The sequence below is a fragment of the Asterias amurensis genome, chromosome 9 (assembly GCF_032118995.1).
Source record: "Asterias amurensis chromosome 9, ASM3211899v1".
Classification (NCBI taxonomy): domain Eukaryota; kingdom Metazoa; phylum Echinodermata; class Asteroidea; order Forcipulatida; family Asteriidae; genus Asterias; species Asterias amurensis.
Genome location: NC_092656.1, coordinates 12490761 through 12511760, shown reverse-complemented (window position 1 = coordinate 12511760; position 21000 = coordinate 12490761). Strand labels below are relative to the sequence as shown.

Here is a 21000-nt window from a genome sequence, read left to right as displayed (position 1 = left end):
TGGAAATACGTAAGTGAATTTTGCTTACAGTGTGGATTGTGTTTCGTATGATGTGCTCGTATAAAAACTTACTTGGGAACAAGCAATGGATAGCCGTTGATGGTACGGTATAAAACGTGAGAATTGGCTCCCTCTGAAGTAACGTTCTCACTCAAATAAAAAAAAGACTTAAACTTAAGCCTTTTGTTATGGATCTAAAGGCACACAAAGTAATGCGACAAGGGTTTTTTCTGTCATTATGTTCTTGCAAATTCAACGACCAAGTGAGCCTAAATTTCCACATGTGTGTTACTTAATGCGTAGTGTTGGAATACACGACACCAACTGAGAATAATGGTCTTTGACAAGTTACCAAACGTATCTAGCTTAGTGCCTTAAAGTGTTTAATATCCATTGTACATTAGTATTCCTAAAACCATATCAACTCCTTAGAAGTATGCAGCACCGGCAGCCTAATAGATGCATCATGGATGGGTTAGAACTTATGAAGTTCTGTCAGCCAAGGATTTGGTTGGTTTTGGTTGTGATGCTCACCGACATCCCATCGAAACTTTGCCCGAGAATAGTCTGTCCCACCACCCTTGCGTACTCCTCGTCGCCGTACTGGTACGAGTCCAGACTACGAGACAGTATGGCCTCCGCCTCATGCATGGCCATGGCCAGGGACCATATGGCATCGTAGCCAAGGGCAGCCGAACCACGGGTTGTTACGCTCACATTGTACCCTAGAGCATCTGCCATTTCACGGCGAAACTCTTCTGGCGTCTGGGGGAAAAAAATCAGAGCATCCGTCAATACAAAACCCAATAGTTTTCAGGCGGGAAAGGAAGTTAACGTTTTGCCCGAAGATCTACGGAAGTTAGCACCACCAACAAGTTTAACTTCCAATCCGTTACGTGTCTTTATTATTCCAATGTTCTGCACATACTTTCGCTTCTAAAGCCCTTTTCACACTACAGAGCCATTTCCCGGGAAATAAACTCCCGGGAAAATCCCGGGAGTTTTTAATCCCACCGCCACCCCAGCAACCGTTCTCACTATCCCAATTTGGTAACTCCCGGGAGTACTATTTCCCAGGAATATGCACGGTCGTTTCACACTTACGATCAAACCCCATGAAAACAGGTCAGCCCATGCGGAAGTTACAATATTTGTGGACGGAAAATCGTTCCCACAATGCCACGCGGCCGGCTGCAAAATCCTTGCCACATGCGACCCAAAATGGTTGCACATTAGTGTGTATTTGCATGTTGTTATACCAATATATTGTGTGATTACGGCGGAGAAGAAGTCTTGCAGTTCGGGGAAGACGTCGCTGACGTCTTGTCAGGAGAAGACGATTGCTGTGACAGTGTTTTAAAGACATGCGGTATAACAATCGGATGGAATTTGTCGTGCGATTGACGGGTTTCATGCCACTTGATGGAAGTATTGGTAAATCTGGTCTACCTTGAAGAGCGGCCACTGGTGGGAGCAAGTTGCTATTAGAAAAAGCGAAAGGGAGCTTTCTACTCTGCGACTGCTTTTTTTCTTTTGAGAACTGTAATTGAATGGACTTTTGTGTCCGTGTTTTACCCAGAGGTTTTGTGTTGGCGTTCATCTCAATTTTTGCCTGTTCACACTATAGTTATTTCCCGGGAAACTCCCGGGACCTTTGGTTGATCCGTTCACACTACAAAAATACTCCCGGGAATGTCCCGGCAAATGACGTTTTCCCGGGAAATAATTAACCTTGCTCAGGGGCAGGGTTAAGGGAATCAACCCTTGGGTGAGGCCTAGAAATTTTCTGAATGGCATTTTCGAAGAATTGCATAATAATGTCCATGATGTTAGGGCCAAGGTAATTAAAGGTTTTATAGAAAAAAAATACCGCATGGTCGATTTTGCACAATCTGACAATAGCATTCTTCCTTTCCAACATCAACAGTGCTGTTTTCCCATCGTGCAAAGAAAGAACACGGGATAGGCTTTAGCCCTATATTGGCTAGCTTTTGTTCATGGCTTCATAAAGAATTTTAAATGTATGTTTCTTCTAAAAAAAAATGTTTTTGCAGGAGAACACTTATGCAATATAGAAAATATTTAGGACTTGTAAAACAAAACTATTATCCTACCGACCTATAATCTTTTTTCCCAAGGTTTTCAGTTTTTATCTGCAATGGGCAGGTGTCCGTTCATATCTAGCTTCACGCAGGCAGTCAGCCAAACTTTCCCGTTTCTTGTAGGCCTATATGCCCATCTAGCTGTTTTTGGACTGCATCGTCGGCCAAAAATGCAACTACAGTAGTTTCAAAATTTCATCATCACTCCATGGGTCACTTCTACCCATCGTAAGAAATTGAGCAACAGATTGATTGTCGATCGAAGAACTCAAATTTGACTCTGGACAACAAAAGTCCATCAACGGCCAAGTACATGTAAATAAGAAATACCATACACATATGCCGTGTGTACGAAAAGGAAGCTTGTTCACGCCAACTATTTATTCTATTCCTATACCATTCACGTGGTAAATTTTTGTAATTCATATATTTATTTGTAAATTACAGATATAATTCACTTTTATTTTCGTACCTAAACGTTAACACTTTCAGAAGGAGAAAACAAAAAAGGGCTATTGTTTCCACGCGAATTATTTGGCGCGCTATTTTTGACGTTTGTGACCTTTCGAGATTAATGACGTCTCAACACAGTGGAAGCAAAAGGTGGGGTGAGTTAAACCCGCTTTCGTTCTCACTAGCTGCTTTTCCCCGGGGTTAACTCCTTTATTCCTACCCCTTAACTGGGTAAATTATTTCCCGGGAAAATGTTATTTCCCGGGAAATGTTTTGTAGTGTGAACAGATCGACTAACATTTCCCGGGAATTTCCCGGGAATTGCCCGGGAAATACCTGTAGTGTGAAAAGGGCTTTAAATGATTCAAAGATGAACTTGCCGTCACGTTTTATTGCACATAGGCACAACCAAAATAATTTCAGTACGGTTCGTCATCTTGTGATCATTTCGAAGCACTGGATAGAATTCTATGTTTTTACCCAGCAATTGAGTTGTTTCATTATATAGATTCATTGGAACAAACAAGCAAAGTTACCGGAAGCCTAGCTGATGAAAGGCTCACTTCACGATGATCAATCAATCAATAAAACATTTATTTCCACATTCACATCACATAGACCCCTTTACAGATAGGCCGGAAGCGGTGATTATGGTGCATTTTGGGTAAGTTTACGAGTAAGCTATGCACGTTTTATGCGTGACGAACATCCCAAAACATTGCTTCCTATCCCAGAATGCATTGTTTTTCCTATCTGTAAAGGGGCATGGAGCCATCATCCTAAAGGCCGAGGCTTGTGGCGGATGTGCCCGTTACAAGATTACAAGATTACGGAACAAAACAGGAATACAGCACTAAATAGACGAATAAATAAATACATACCACTACGGTAGATATAACTACACAAAGGTTTAACCATGGTTAACCAATGTAAATATAACTATGAAGCAGAACATGTAAGTAAAGTAAACAAAGGGACACCATTTAAACAAACAATACAAATTAGAAAACATAGACGAGTAAGTAGGTAGGTAAGTAAGTAACGGCTAAGCCAACTACCAGTATAAAAAAAAAGCAAATCGATCAATTATGTTGGGAATTTTGTAAAAACGTTTAGTCGGTATTTAAACGAGCTAATTGAGGGGCAATTAGTAATTGGTGGTAGAAGATTATTCCAGTTTTTTGGTCCAGTGAAAGAAATTGTGTGTTGGGAAAGAGTTGATCTAAATATGGGAACATGATAAACATATAAGCACATGTAAACATTAATCACATTATTAAAGGGTAAAGTACACTCAACTGTTCTTTGACATTATGCGAACCCTCAGATCCTCGATACACTTGTTATTTGAATGGTGACTCTACATTAAAGACTGATGCCTTAGCCTTTATCCAAAGACACCGGCTACTCAGATCCAGTGATTCCATTGGATACAATGATATCATTGGATAAACGTGCACACAGGGAATGAGCTTTCCATATTATAGATACCCAAACAGTAACACTTCTATCCCGGTCGCCATATAATTTACCTAAACGTATCTCTATAGGTGCGTTCGTTTAGCTTCCACGGGTCGACCCTGGAGACCGGTCTCTGGCGTTAGACACGAGCCTATAAGTGTGACGTCAGATGTTCAGGCTTCTCTACATTGACCTTCTTACCTTTCCACATCGACCAACATGTGTCCCCACGCCGTAGAAGCTGTATGTGACCGCCAGGTATCCCTCCGTTGCCCGCTTTAGGTCATCAAAGGAACAGTCGATTTCCTCATCGACTGCGGCCTTCCACTCGTCATCGAAGTACCCTGGCATGATCCAGACGTAGTTGGCGCCGTAGATTTCCAATTTAAGAATCTTCGTGTTTCAATTCAAATCGAATACAAAAGATAGGTTTTACTGTAGCACTATGTGTAAATCTTTTTTGAGTACAGTTTTTTCCTCAAAGGACCATTTGTTTTCAGAAAGAGATCTTCTAAAGCCCTTTTGACACTGTTCCCGGGGAATTCCCCCCCAAATTCCCGTGAAATATAGCTTATTCCCAGGAAACAATTAACCCAGTGCTCAGCTAGGGGCAGGGTTAAAGACACTGGACACTATTGGCAGTTGTCAAAGACCAGTCTTCCCATGGTGTATTTCAACATATGCATGAAATAACAAACCTGTGAAAATTTGCGCTCAATTGGTAATCGAAATTGTGAAACAAACAAAAACATCGTTGTGTGCTTTGAGATGTTTGATTTCGAGACCTCAAAAGCTAATTCTGAGGTCTCAAATTTAGTCTTTCTCGAAGACTACCTTATTTCAGAGGCAGCCAACTCTCACAATGTTCCATTCATCAGCCGCTCTCCATTATTAGTTACCAAGTAATATTTTATGCTAGAAATTGTTCTGAGTAATTACCAATACTGTCCACTGCCTTTAAAGGAACACGTTGACTTGGATCGGTCGAGGTGGTCTTTCAAAAGCGTTTGTAACCGTTGTTATAAAATACATATGATTAGAAAGATATTTTAAAAGTAGAATATAATGAGTCACACAAGTATCACTCGAAATTGCGTGGTTTTCCTTTTATTCGTCGACAAACACCGTCGGCCATTTATGGGAGTCAACATTTTGACTCTCACAAATGATCGACCGATAAAAGGAAAACCACGCAATTTCGAGGCAAATGTGTGTGGATCATTGTATTCTACCTTTACAACATCTTTCCAACCAAATGCATTTTATTAAAAAACGGGTTACAAACGCTTTTTATAGACCAACTCGTCCGATCCAAGGCGACGTGTTCCTTTAAGGGAGTTAGCCCCAAGGTAAACGGTTTCTTTCTTTTCTTTTTTTCGTGAGACGACCATGCACATTCCTGAGAAAGGGTACTCTATCGAGATACCAATGGGAACGGTTGCTTGGTTGTGACGGTGGGGTTATAAAAACTCCCAGTTTCCCAGCAGTTCCTTTCCCTGGAAATTACTCTGTTGTGTGAAAGGGGCTATATAGGGTGCTACTGCAAAACCTCACCTATACTGCCACCGTGCAAAGTTTCACAAGGTAAACCCTATGTGTCAAGTTAGTACGTCTTTACTCACATCACAGAAAATCTTCCTGGCCTTTTCTTCATAGAAGCTAGTTACAATAATGCGCACGTCTTTTGTCTGGACAAAATAAAAATAAAAATCATTTGATTTGGTTTACAAAATCCTGACTTTAAAAACATGCATTGTAAAGAAACAAACATGTCTGTAGACCTTCTTCACGGTGTAAATTTTACTCCATTCCGACTCATTGGAACCAAACTGAGGCTGGACTAAATAATAGTCTGATGCCATGTTTGCACAATCAATGTTAGCATTCGTAACTGTTGTTGGAAACATGGAACATGACCAATTTGGTGAGTACTCCTTAAAACACGATGTTCACAGATTTACACCAAGCTTACACTGTTTGAAGATAATGATAGTACAAAGCTTCCCTGAAAATATAACTTGCTGGGGCGATGAAGTTTTTGAGAAAAAAAATAATGGTTAAAACCATATCATGAAAATAATTGTCATCTCACTGATCATGAGACGAAAATTATTTAAGCATGTAAAAACGTATTTTCGTGGAATTGTTTTATTCATTTTTCAAAAAATACAGCACCTCATCATCTAATAATAGGTTGTCTCGGTCAAATTCTGGAAAAGAGCAGCCAATTTCATTCTCACGCGTTCGAATTAAAGCTGTTTTGCCTCTCCAGTTGTTACTGCGTTTCAAATTCAGAATTCGGCCATTCAATTTCGTTTTGAGTCGAGTCAAGTTCCTTCAGCTCTATGTTCAAGTTAGCATATCGCCATTCTTTTTCGTGACACACACGCCTCAAGAAGCGTCTGCGAATTTGAATGCTGCTTTGATGAATTGTTAAATTGAGTGATTATTTTGTTAAATCGAATGACGTTACATTTCATTTGACTAATCATAAAACGAAGTCGAATGACTCTTTTCAGTAGCATCCGATTTCGTGCGAAATAGAAAAGCTTGATGGTTAAATTGGCTGCTCATTTTCCGAAATTGACCGAGAAAACCTATATTTTAATGTTAGCTTTATATTACTATCATTATCTTCAAACGGTGTAAGTTTAATGTAAATTTGTGGGCATTGTGTTTTGTATTACAAAAAGTACCCAAATATTTTAATGCAACAGACAACAACAGGAAAAAACGTCAAAGAGCACAATAAAGTTGTGTGAATTTATTTCGCACAGCGGGAATCCAAAGGCTGTACAATTTGACTCGTGCTCCGATTTGGATAGAGCAATCGTACAATGAAGTTGTTAATTATAGACGTTTGTGGGTTTTTTCCTGGTTCGAGGACGAACGTGGGGTAATTGTGTGCCCACCTTCGTCCTGGAAAAAATATAATACGCAACATCGGGGTCGACCCAGGGAAGCTAAACGAACGCACCCATAGATTCAAGCGTGTCGTCTCACCAGACAGTATAATTCCGATGAATCATGTTGCATTCAAGTCTCTTTCAAATTGTAAATGGATCAGTAGCCCATGTGGTAAGGGGTTGGCTTCCAGATGCACTAACCCCAGTTCGAATCCCGCTCCTGTACAAATCGTTTTCTTTTTAATATTACAGCCGCTGCTGTTACGCACTGAGTTGTTTAAGTACTGTTTAAAATCACCTCCCATCACCAACGGGCACTGTGGCGACACGGTGCACTGGATCGTTCGCTTGCGTGCGTTCCAGAGCTGGGAGACCCGGTTCGAATCCCGCCCCGTACCAAAGGGACATGACTTTTACTGCTAGCACCAGTAAGTGATTGGGGTCCGTCATGTCTCTCCCCAAATTAGGGTAGGATGATTATCCCGGGTCGGAAAGTAAAGGAGGGACCGGGACTAGCCATCCCTTAAGGGTTCTAATGGGTGATCACCACGCTGATTTCGATCAGACTTTGAGTCCCCTGAATGCCTGGTCTTCACTCTAACTAACTTTCTGCACAAATTTGTTTTAACTCGAAATCGGTTTTTAAGATAAATCTTTCAGTGACACACACCTTTTTTTCAATTAACTTTTACGTATTTTTTTTTTTTATTTTTTATATAGGCCTATTTAAAAAGAAAAAATGGCAAAGCGTACATAAAGCAACATGAACTTTGGGTGCTGAAATTTTGCAATTTGGTTGAAACTGTGCTGAAAACTGGATAAATAAACAGGGGTAAGCCTAAAATATTTTACAAAAATCGACTGAAATTTGATAGAATCAGGAGGGGTAGGCCTTGCATTTGGTTAAAAAAAGTGTTGAATGAAGGGGTAAGCCTTGCATTTTTGCCAAAAATTACTGAAACTTGAGAAAACTGCAAGGGGTAAGCCTTGCATTGTTTTTGCCAACAATTTACTAAAATTTAAGAAAATTACTAGGGGTAAGCCTTGCATTTTTGTCGGAAATTGGCTGAAATTGAAATTGGGTAAACTCACCATGGGTAAGCCTTGCATTTTTGTCAAAACAAATGTGCTGAAATTTGAGAAAATTACAATTGGTTAGCCTCGCATCTTTGTCAAAGATTTGCTTAAATTGGATAAAATTACAAAGGGTAGGCCTTGCGTTTTGTCAAAAATCGGCTGAAATTCAAGAAAATTACAAAGGGTAAGCCTTGCATTTTGTCAAAAATGGGCTGAAATTCAAGAAAATTACAAGGCGTAAGCCTTGAATTTTTGGAAAAAATGGGCTGAGATTGGAGAAACTCACCAGAGCCATGCATTTTGTCAAAAAAATGAGCTGAAGTTTGGAAAAATCTCAAGGGGTAAGACTTGCATTTTTTTTTTCAAAAATGGGCTGAGATTGGAGAAACACACAACGGGTAAAGTAAGCCTTGCATTTTGTCAAGAATGGGCTAAAATTTGATAAAATCAACATGAGGTAAGCCTTGCATTTTTGTCACCAAAAATGTACTGAGATTCGAGAAAATAACAATATTGTGAGCTGACATAAATACAAGAATACCAGTGAGTGTATTTTTATTTATTTATTTTAGTACGTTTCCTACTGTATAATAAAATGAAGCAATATACTAAAGTGATACAATGCAGACGATGCTCGTGTTGAGAACTACATAATTGGTACGTGCTTGATCAAAAGTTACACTTAATTTAGAATTTCTGAGACTATCGCATATTGATAAGACTTGTAGTGCGCACATATCCACCCTGCTGGGTGTTCAAGGCGCAGTAAAACCAAAAACAAAAACAAAACAAAAACAAAACACAACACAAAGAAAAACAGAAACAACAAAATTAGTCATTGAAAACCTGTGACATAAGATAAGTTTTGAGAAAAGACTTTTGGGTAGTTACGTAAGAGACGGTGTGAACATCCATACACAAATCTGAATGAATGTGGTACAATGGTTCCAGGGTTTGCTCGTCTTATAGAGGTTGCTATACAAAATTACCATGTGACACAGCAACTGTCTCTATAGTCTGATGAGTTCAAATTTGAGTCATATCTTGTGAATAAGCACGTGGTACCAGACGATATTATACAATTATTGACTGCTTCGGGTGCTATGGTTAAAACTATGACTCCCGAGGTGATCACCGAGGGAGTCATAGTTTTTAACCATTGCACAAGTAAAAGCAGTCAATATTTGTTTTATAACACCCCAAACATTTCTAAATACTGTACTATTATTATTAAGTTACAGACCTGAATGCTACAATCCACGGACGACGCGAATACAGATTGCAAACACTTTTACTTACTGTGTTGCATGTATAGTGTCGTGCAATCTGAAATGGTTACAGACTATTATCATCCTCGTACTGCACGCCGTGTGCTAGTCTGTCGGACTAGCGCACGGCGCCGTGTGCTAGTCTTCGGACTAGCGCATGGCAAACCGACGCACTATCACACGGCCGTCGTCTAGCAAAACTAAGACATGTCATGTGACGCGCTCTAAACCAATGAGCAGGCAGAATACTTGCAAGGGGTGTTATAATCAAATATAACATGCCAATGGCTTGTTACCACTTATAACCATTGTCACACTCTTGTACAGTCCTTAATAGTCCTTGTAATACCTTAAGACGCTGCAATGCTTCAAGAGGATCGTTGTAGAACGTCTCTGTGCTGACAACAGAGATGTTTTCATCGGAGGCTGCCAATTTAAGAAACTCGTTCGTTCTCTGCAACAAAAAGTACGATCTATATAATCATCAAATGTACGGGACACTATTGGTAAAAGTACACAAAATAATTGTTAGCATAAAAACTTACTTGGTAACAAGCAATGGAGAGATGTTGATAGTATAAAACATTGTGAGAAACGGCCCCCTCTGAAAAAACGTACTTTTCGAGAAGAGATATTTTTCCACGAGTTTGATTTCGAGACCTCGGCATTTGAATTTGAGGTCCGAAATCAAGCATCTGAAAGCACACAACTTCTTGTGACAAGTATGTTTCCTCTTTCATTAATATCTCGCCACTTCGACGAGCAATTGAGCTCAAATTTTCACAGGTTTGTTATTTTATGCGTATGTTGAGATACACCAAGTGAAAAGACTGGTCTTTGACAATGGCCAACAGTGTCAAAAAGTCTTTAAATCGACAAAGAACAAAACAACTTCAACCCTTTTCATGGGAAAACAATTAACGTTTTGCTGCGGTGTTTGGTTGTCTACCATCTGGTCCCAGTTTCATAGAGCTGCTTAAGCACAAGTAAGCAAAATACCAGTCACAGATTGTACATGTGACATGGTACTTTGGTTGGTAACCTTATTCTGGTAAGCAGGATGTTGGTGTGCTTAGCTACCTGTTATGCATCTCTATGAAGTTGGGCCTTCAAACCACTGTGACACGATCAGCTTCTCGTGTTTATACGGCAGAGTACGACACAGGAGCAAGACAGCGACTATACTCTCTCAAACTCGGGCAAAACAGTGGAGAAAATTCGGGCACAGCGAGAAAACGTGTGAGGAGGCGAAACTGATGTGTCTTAGGGAATAACTTCACAGAAAATACGCAAATCATGCTCCTTACCCCTATGTGAGGTTCTCGTGCTTGGTGGAGTGTTGCAATCTTCGTCCAACCGAACTTGTGAATAATCTTGAATTGCGCCGCAGCGAAAGCAGCTGACGATGTGAGTGTACGGTAGGTGTGTGGATACTTGACTCGGTCGGTAAGAACTGGTGTGGATGCACCAGGAGACATCTTTTGGAGAAAGGTGTAAGGAAATACAACATTCGGGTTTCATTCACTGATGGGTCTTAGTCCCGGTGTGGCGGTTTCAACTTTCCGCCGTGTTCAGTTTTCCGAATGACCAAATACGGTAACATTACGTCATGCGATGCTGCGCACAGCAAGCAAAAGTAGTCAATTTTTAGTGCTGTATTGAGTCATCCGTGTTACTCTCCGGTAGCTGTCATGGCGGCGTCCACGAGTACAACGAGCGGCGAACGCGTGGATCGTATGAGAGAATTAGGTGTGGCACAAGCAGTGTGACCTGCTTAAAGTTGTACGCATGAATACGTGTAAAGATGGGGCAAGAGAATGTGACTAAACAGAAAAGAATCGTAATAATAAATAATTTGGGGTCACCGAGAGAACTACAGTACTCGCCAGGGTACTCGCGGCGGTATTCTGGCTACGTCACCCGGAAAATTGAACATGCCGGAAAGCTTAAACCGTTCGAACAACGCGGTGAAATGACCGGCTACGTCACCCGGAAAACTGAACACGGCGGAAGACTGAAACCGCCACACCGGTTCAAACTTTCTGCAAATGCGAACGCGAAGCGAGTTTCGACGCCATGTGGCTGTTTTTTTTTTTTGTTTTTTTTTCGTTGCGAATGTTTTCACAAGTCAACCCTTTCGTTGAGAATTTGTGACTTCAATGTTCGTAGCGCTTTTTCAGGACCACTTGGTTGTTTTTTCTCAGGTAAAACAAATGAATTGTAGTAAAATAAATAAATAAATGCCTTACGACCCCTTTTAGATTCAGGATAAAAAAGATGCAAGCTCATCATTGATCAGGCGTGTCATGGCTGGGTGGTTAAGTATCTAGCCCACCTTGTTGAGCTGTAAATGGCTCCACTTTTTTAACATCGGTCTCATCACTGTCGCCATTACAGCCCACCGTCGATACATGTCTAAAACGCTAAGTTTTTAAAGGTCGCAAAATGCGGGGTAATTGAAAGTTTGAAAAATCCTACACTACTCCAACGTAATTCATTTTGTTCCCTACATTAATCTGTGGAATCACTTTGGCACATGAAAGGGCTTACCAAAATAATGATGACTTTGTCCAGATGTGATGATGTGAAAATTGCAACAACAAAAACTCGTACAAAGAGAGCCATTATTAGCTCAACGAGGTGGACTCATAGAGTATCAAGCACAACCTCTGGTGTCTTTGAATGAGCTAAGTGTGGGTTCGAGTCCCGAATGGCACTGTGTGTCCTTGGGCCAGATAATTTACCATAATACTGTTGATTTGTCATCTTGCTTTAATGACAATTGACTGACCTGAATGATGTCCCATTTGGCAATAACCTGTGCCACAATTTCAGTCGTTCCGGAGAGAAGAGGTCCAAAGATGGCTACCTTGACGGGTGGAGAGTAGAGTAGTTCGTATAGACGATTCAGGGCTACCGCTTGGTCTGCCTAGAAAACAAAGATGAGAAAATAGAATATCGCTGTTGCAAACCTTTCCAATGGGCTTCACTCTCTTAAATGTGAAAGAGTGAAAAACACCACTCTTAACATTTCGAGCTGTCCCTCAACTGGCTTTTTAAAAGGAGTGGTGGTTATTGCACCCTTAAAGAAGGGTTTCACTCCAGGACAGATTGAAAAATCACTCAAAAAGACACAAACTTCAATCTTAAAAAGAAAACAAAGAGTTGTCCCTCATATCTCATATGGCTTTTCAAACAGTGCCTTTTCACTCTTTTGTATTTAGAGAGCAGGCGTGACGCCTTTGAACGCCCACAAATTCATGCGACAATCAATTGTTTTCTTTTATATTGTTTTCTTGCAACGTCAATGACCAAATGAGCCCAGGTGTTTACATGTTTGTATATGAAAGATAATTAAATAATGTTAAGTGTGGCATTATGTTATGTTATGAGTGTGGCAATTTAAACGAACCATGACAAACGTCGAATTTATTCGAAAATAGTTTACCGCACTTATAATAAATCAAAATGGCAACGCAGGAAAATTATTGCAAAAGAGTCATGTGACATAATGGCAACTCGACCTGTGACAATCAACATTATAATAATCTCATAATTAATGATGTTGTTTTTCACCGTAAGGTTTTGTTACCATCGTCGATAAGAGTGTCAACAAAGTATTATTTTAGTTTATTTTTACCATTGTTTTGTGCACACAATTAATTTGTTTACATTTTGGGTCGAATTTGTCTTCATCCTAAAGATAGTGGACCTGCTATTAATAAGCAAAGATCCCAAAAGTTCTCTAAAATACTTGGTAGGCCAATACATGATGTTTCACACTTATTATTGTCTTTTGCTTTTACATTTTGAAAGTTCCTATTGTATAAACATTTGTCAATGCTCTTCTATAGTTTTATTGCAAATCTGTATTATAATTCAGCCTATCGGATGCTTTTACTGAACAGTACTAATATTAAAGTCCAGTTCTTACTTTTCTTAAGCTAATTTCGACCACGATGCAATTTTGGGCTCAATGTCATGGCCCTGCTTACCGCAAATTTCTGCGCTTACGTATTCTAGGCCCTTTTCGAAACCATGGCTTGGGCTTTGGATTCGGCTTGAGGCTCCGTTCTCTCCTCTGAAGCCCTGGGCGTGTACATCCAAAACACGCGCAATAGTGTCAAAACAACCGGCAGGGCCAAGCTAGCCTGAGCCGTTTCCAAAGCCTAATCGGGTCGTTTGGAAAAGGACAGTGTGCTACAAGGGTTCCGTATAAGCGCGAAACTCGGAGGTAAGCAGAGCCATGACATTGGGCCTAGATGCATTGAAATACTATAAAAAGCGTTTGTAACCGTTTGTTATAAAATGTATTAATAGGGTAAGATAATATGCTTTAAAGCCATTGGACCCTTTCGGTACAGAAAAAAAAAAGTTCACAGATTTACAAATAATTTACAGGGTTTACAGAAGGCAATGGTGAAAGACTTCTCTTGAAATATTAGTTCATGAAATGCTTTACTTTTTGAGAAAACGGTAAAACAATATAAATTCTCGTTAACGAGAATTACGGATTTGTTATAAACACATGTCATGACACGGCGAAACGCGCGAAAACAGGAGTGGGTTTTCCCGTTATTTTCTCCCGACTCCGATGTCCGATTGAGCCTAAATTTCCACAGGTTGTTATTTTATATATAAGTTGTGATACACGAAGTGTGGGACTTGGACAATACTGTTTACCGAAAGTGTATAATGGCTTTAAAAACAGAATACAATTATCCACTCAAATTTGCGACGAAATTGCGTGGTTCTCTTGTTATTTTGCGAACTAACAAGGTCGGCCATCATAAAATTAATGGCCGACCATGTTAGTCGACGAGGTAAAAGGAAATCCGTGCAATTTCAAGGCAGGTTTGTATGGATCATTGCATTCTACTTTTACAACATCTTTCCACCCATATGCATTTTTTAAAACAAACGGTTACAAACGATTTTCAAAGACCAACTCGACCGATCCAAGGCAACGTTTCCTTCATTGTCATCCACTCTATGAAATCAACTGGGGCACTTAATATTATCTCTTAAACCAGTACATTGTGTTCAAGGCTTGGTCCGTCTATTTTTGTCGAAAAAGAGGGCACCATGTTCTAAATTCTACTCAAGGAACTTAGACTAATGGAAACGAATTGATAACAAAAATAAACAGGCCTTTTATGAAAAACGTGCTCTTTCTTGATTTAAAATAATGTACTGAAGAAAAAATACTAAATCCAACGTGGCTTTTGTTTTCTTTTCTTCTTTCTTTCAATTAAGACACTGGATACTATTGGTAATTACTTGACACAATTATTATTAGCATTAAAACCTTACTTGGTATTACGAGTTAAAGGCAGTGGACACTATTGGTAATTACTCAAAATAATTATTGGCATAAAACCTTTCTTGGTGACAAGTAATGGGGAGAGGTTGGTGGTATAAAACATTGTGAGAAACAGCTCCCTCTGAAGTGCCATAGTTTTGGAGAAAGAAGTAATTTTCCACGAATTTGATTTCGAGACCCCAAGTTTAGAACTTGAGGTATCCAAATCATCCATCTAAACGCACACAACTTCGTGTGACAAGGGTGTTTTCTTCTTTCATTATTATCTCGCAACTTTGATGACCGATTGAGCTCAAATTTTCACAGGTTTGTTATTTTATACATATGTTGAGATACACCAACTGTGAAGGCTAGTCTTTGACAATTACCAGTACCAGTTTCGAGAAAGAAGTAATTTTCCACGAATATTATGATTTCGGACCTCAGAATTAGATTTTGAGGTCTCAAGCATCTGAAAGCACACAGCTTCGTCTTTCATTGTTATCTCGCGACTTGGACGAACAATTGAGCTCAAATTTTCACAGGTTCGTTATTTTGTTGCATGAAATACATCAAATGGGGAGACTGGTCTTTGAATTACCAATAGTATCCAGTGTCTTTAAACCACCTAAACAGATTATTGTTGTTCGAACGGATTAGTTATTCGACGTTCTAATATTAGATTAGAAATGGCGTGTAATCCTGTAAAGGCATGCACATGGACACGACGCTCGGTAATTGTCGAAGACCAGTTTATTTACTTGCTGTATCCAAAAACTAATACATCAAATAAAACTGTGAAAAGTTTGGCTCAACTGGTAATCAAATAAAATTGCAAGAGAATAATGAAAGAAAAAACTCCCTTGTTGAATTACTTTGTTTGTTTTCAGATGCAAGATTAACAGGTATTCAGCTGAAAATAATGTTTGTTATTTTTGATTGAGAAATCACCTTCTCTCTCAAAAAAAATGCGTTACTTAAGAGGGAGCCTTTTTTCACAAAGTGTCGTAAATAAAAAATTAACAGCTCTCCATTGCTCGTACACAAATTTGTATGCAAACAATCATTTTTGAGTAATAATTTACCAACAGCGTCCAGTGCTTTGAAGTCAGCTATAATGATTAGCATCTAAATTGCCACAGTTCAGAGTTGGCCCGGGTCGGTCCGTGTCAAAAATGTCCCAGAAAAATAAATTTACAAAATTACGCAGGATCCGAGTTCAAATTCCATATTGTACCCACTTTCCGAGTCCGCCTGATTCGGAAACAAAACAGACCCCCAAGGAACCTAGACTTGTTTCAAGTCCCATTCTCGTGTGAGAGGTCCCCATGCTATCACCCCAATATGAAACAACACGTAGCATAAATATACACAGTATACAGTGCGCGCTCACCGTCAAAAATGTGGCCCCGAGAATGTAGGACAGGTTTGGCATCACAAAACAGTAGTTTCCTTGGTGGATGGCACGGGATTGGGACTGAGTCAAGTCTACAAGGAACCCAGAATCCGGGTTAATTCTGACCAGTGAGGTTTCTTCTGAGGGTATAGATGGAAATTTTCACCGGAGGAAATAATATAATTTTTTGTATTAATGTTTAAAGTCACCTGGAAGTGGTATTTTTTCAAAATAAAGCTTTTGTCACTAATATATGTGTTTTGATGAGTGGAATGTGAATAAACAGTTAACTAAGGTTTTCAAAAATCAGTTCTTATGTTATTTACAAATTTAAGAGTAGACCCCGACCCGAGAGGGCGCTGTTCGTGACGTCAATCGAGGCAGACTTTGCCTGTAATGCGTAGAGTAAACACAATTGCAAAGTACATGTACGGACCAAAATCATGAGTTTGTACGTTTCAAAAAAAGATTTTTTTGTTTTTTTCCGACAATGCCGACCAGGTGTATTGCTGCTGAATGCAGAAAAACACTTTTTGAAATGTACCAACTCACGACTTGGACGTACATGTACTTTGCACGTGTGTTTACTATACGCATTGCAGGCAAAGTCTGCCTCGATTGACGTCACAAAGGGGGTAGGCGGAGTCAGCCTCCCAAACAACTTTATATATTTTTTAAACATATAAATCGTGACAAACAATTACTAAAAAACTGTTTTATTGTTCGTAAGCATCTACTCTTATGTTTGAAAGAAAACAAATTATATTTCCAGGTGACTTTAACCCATCCACCGATGAGTGCACTGTTTACTCAGTACTTACCCGAATGGGTGTGATTTTAACCCACGACCCCACGACCACAACCGCAAATCTATATCAGTGTCTTGAGACATGGTTAAAACAAAAGTTAACAGTGTTGTTATCATTAAAATTGTGTTATTCTAAATCTACCGAACAGTTTGAAAATGCAATTGTTTTGAAATTAGTGTTCCATACCTCAGAATCAGATATATTCAAGACGAGATTGTAGTCCGGCAGCACGTCGCTTCTATTGTTGATGTCAACCACTGCCAGCTCAGCCCCAACCTTGGCGCTGTACCCGAAGAAACGACTCCAACCGTCGGCTTCCGACAGCGGGAGAAGACCGCCAATGTACAGGGGTTTCTTGGCCGAAGAGCCGGCGCAAGTTATGCTACAAATCCCGGTGAATAACATCAAAGCTACTTTTAAACACACAGCCATGCTATGTTAAGGACTGAAGCACACACAGATCATGTGGTAACACTACACTATTAAAACTAACTTTATTTGATGTCAAGTTCCCTCTGATATGAATAAAAAAAAATTAAACATCATTTATAAGCAATACTGGGACTATCAAATAATGAAAAAAAAATATCAGAAGGACAAAGCAAAAGCCGAAGGGTTCGCCCATTATTTTTGTCGGGCGAAGTTTTTTTGGAATGTTCCATACATTGGAAGACTTTAAACGCATTCGTGACGACGTCTTTTTATGACAGGGCTATTTTGAGCGATACGTCACTGTTCAAAGTTAGCCATAGATTATGACCAGGGCACCAGGGGAACTATTACTTGTCATGCGCATTCACCACCTGCGTGTGGATATCCACGTGCGCGCTAGGTAGTTAGCAAAACTAACACCTGGCTCGTGATGGTGAATGGACCAATGAGAACTCGACTCTCGGTCATGAATATGTATATGGTATAGTAATACGTGATTATTCCAGTGACGCACATGTATCGGGGCCGGTGTGGCGGTTTCAGTCTTCCGCCGTGTTCAGTTTTCCGTTTGACGTAGTCGGACATATCATCACGTTGTTCGAACGGTTTTAGCTTTCCGGCGTGTTCAGTTTTCCGGGTGACGTAGTCGGACATATCATCACGTTGTTCGAACGGTTTTAGCTTTCCGGCGTGTTCAGTTTTCCGAGTGGCCTGTCAGTACCCTGGCGAGTATTGTAGTTCTCTCAGCAGTGACCCCAGATTGTTTATATATTACGATTCTTTTCTGTGTGTCACATAATCTCTTGCCCCACTCTTAGCCCTGGCGGCCTTACACTTTCGTTTTGTACTACAGTGACGTCCTGGACATCAGGGTAAATTTCTGGGGCGGAAATTTTCACAGCTTCATAACTCAAATCTTACCTGCAAGAAAGCACCAATTTCAACAGATTCTCATTCCATGGCAGCAAATGTTTTTCTGCGGTGGGTTTTGATCGTCATATATTCTTCACAAATCCGTCATTTTCATGAAATAATGCAGCTCCCAACAATAAGGAATTCCCATTTTTGTCCGTACTCTCACAGTCTGCCGTGTGTACGCAAGACGCGCGACGCGCACATTTTGAATTGTGTTGGTAACGCTGTGCAGTCAAGATACGGTGACCAAGAATTCATGCGTCTAAGCTTGCATCATGCGTCTTGCACGTGAATGTATACAGACAACACTGTGAGAAAACGATCGAAACGGGATTTTTTTAACGTTGGAAGCTGCATTATTTCACGAAAATGACGGATTTGTAAGGAAAATATGAGGACCAAAACCCACCGCTGAAAAATGTATGCCGTCATGGAATGTGAATCTGTTGAAATTAGTGGCTTGTTGCAGGTAAGATTTAAGCTATGAAGCTGTGAAATTTTTCCGCCCCAGAAACGGGCCTCAATACTTAGGACTCTGTTCGTGTGTATAGAGAAAGAGTCCTATATAGGGCTAGCCCCACTCTTTACATGTATTCATGAGTACAACTTTAGGCAGGTCACACTCTGCTTGCTATAAAATAAAACTCATACGATCCACGCGTTTAATTGCCGCTAGTTGTACTCATGACGCCGCCATGACAGCTACCGGAGGTCAACGGACGACTCGATACGGCACTAAAAATGGACCACTTTCGCTTGCTGTGCGCAGGCATCGCATGACGTAATGCTCATTCGGTGAACTGAACACAGCAGGAAAGTTGAAACCGCCACACTGGGTAACATGAAAATTGACGTAAACCGGGCTACATCACAGTGATCATTTCCAACATGTTTTCGTTTCCCAATTTTTGGGGCATAAAAATTATTGTTATCAAAATATGACTTCAAAGTGAAAAAATGTTTCTCAAAATGCGTCAAACTATAGAAGCTACCAACCAAAAGTTACGATCGCCAATGATTTTGCCACATTTTAAGTCAGTCATCTGCTTTGAAATAAGTTATCAGATGACAGAAAGTGCAGGGCCCAACTTCATGGCTCTGCTTTACCGTAAGCAAAGAATCGGCGCTTACGGAAGCAGGGAATTCTGTGCTTACGGCAAGTGTAGTTCACGTTTACATGTAGACGATGTGACCTATGTTTACATTCAAACCGCCCTCTGTTTACAAAACACTATACGTCATGTTTCGCCGGGCACTGAGTTGCGTAGTCATAGTAAGATTGCGTACACTTTCTAGCTGGCTGCCAAAACACAAAGGTTTTGCCCGGCGGTATACGCGCGAATCATGTTATGGTATTCGTGTGACGTCAGAGGTCAGGGACATTACATTGGCTTGTTCGCGTGCGTGCTCTAAGGCGCTCCATGACGCTTAATTATTATCACACAACAATAGCGCAGAAATCGGCGTTTGCACGTCAGAGAATGGTGAATGGTTTAATTTGTATCGTTGGCAGGGGGGTCTGGTTTTACACATCTTTTGATGACAGTTTTTATACTTTTGTTTTAACCTTGACAGCCCCTTTACAACTTGTAACTATTGTGTCTGTCTAAAGATTTAAAATAAATAAATTTTTAATAGATGTTAAATTTGCATCGGGGATAAAGAATATTAATTTTTGTTTTTTTTTACCCATATACACCGGTGTGTGTAGCACTGTATACTCAGTACTTTTCCCGAATTGCAAAGGTCGTGGGTTCGAATCCCACCCGAGTAAAATGCCTGTGATTTTTTTTTTTACAGGACTCGGGAAAAGTACTGAGTATACAGTGCTACACGCATCGATGTATATGGGTAAAAAAACAAAAATTAATCAATAAATCAATAAATCAATCAATCAGTCAATCAAACAATCAATCAATCAATAAAATACAATCGAAAGCGCCGAATTCGGTCTGCTTACCGCCAACCCCCCCCCCCCCTAAAAACATGGCAAACTGTGTGTTCAAACTACTTCTGATAACATTGGAGGACTTCAAGCGCATTCGTGACGACGTCTTTTATATCAGGCCTAGTTTTGAGCATAGCGCGATACAAGTCACTGTTCAGAGTTAGCCATAGATTATGACCAGGGCACCAGGGAACTATTATCTTGTCATGCGCATTCACCACCTGCGTGTGGATATCCACGTGTGCGCGTGTAGCAAAATTAACACCTGGCTCGTGATGATGGTGAATGGACTAATGAGAACTCGACTGGCAAACTTTGTGTTCAAACTACTTCTGATAGCGCCCTCGTTTTTAATTATCCCTCGAAAGACTTCTTCAGCCAAGGTTAACTTGTAACATAATCTCCGGTGGACGGAACCGGTAATTATGTACCATTACAATATTCTCATATTCAATACTACGTTCTCCATGAATTAGACATGATTTCGCAGATTATTTACAATGTCTAAGCGGGTAGTTCTCGACGTTTGGCTTCCATCCTGTGTCCTTGGTTTGTTCATTTCCACGCGTGAATGTTTTGTTTTTGAGCGAAGCATAGTTTGCATCTATAGATACCAATTGTTCGGCCGGCGGTTAAGAATCTATTAAATATCCTATATGGGTTCCTGCTCTAACACGGATTAAAGTGGTAGGCCCCTATAAGTATACTATTAGTCACGTTTTGGTCTCAAAAACCTTCAAAATGTTTCTTATTAATCTTTAGGAAGTTCAGAAAGGGGAGTGACTATTCAGAACTGTGGCGATCGATGACCTCAACATTTCCGACTGTATGCATTGTTTGTGGCCTTCAAACCGGGTTCCCCTTAATCGTGTCGCAGCGTTTTTGTTTAAACAATTGTCTTCAAATTGCGTGGCCTCCCCCACAACGCGAA

At 40.1% G+C, this 21000-nt stretch overlaps 1 protein-coding gene across 1 annotated transcript in view; it reads right to left on the bottom strand.

Annotated features, from left to right (window-relative positions):
• The window catches only part of LOC139941833 (gamma-aminobutyric acid type B receptor subunit 2-like), a 27223-nt gene extending 10017 nt beyond the window's left edge, over nucleotides 1-17206 (bottom strand). The window contains exons 1-7 of the mRNA XM_071938458.1: nucleotides 16961-17206; nucleotides 12059-12196; nucleotides 10575-10745; nucleotides 9617-9721; nucleotides 5639-5704; nucleotides 4218-4409; nucleotides 535-765 (exon numbers count right to left, since the gene is read on the bottom strand). Of these exons, the coding sequence (XP_071794559.1) occupies nucleotides 535-765; nucleotides 4218-4409; nucleotides 5639-5704; nucleotides 9617-9721; nucleotides 10575-10745; nucleotides 12059-12196; nucleotides 16961-17206 (1149 nt within the window). The remainder of the gene's footprint in view (nucleotides 1-534; nucleotides 766-4217; nucleotides 4410-5638; nucleotides 5705-9616; nucleotides 9722-10574; nucleotides 10746-12058; nucleotides 12197-16960) is intronic.
• Nucleotides 17207-21000: the final 3794 nt, after the last annotated feature.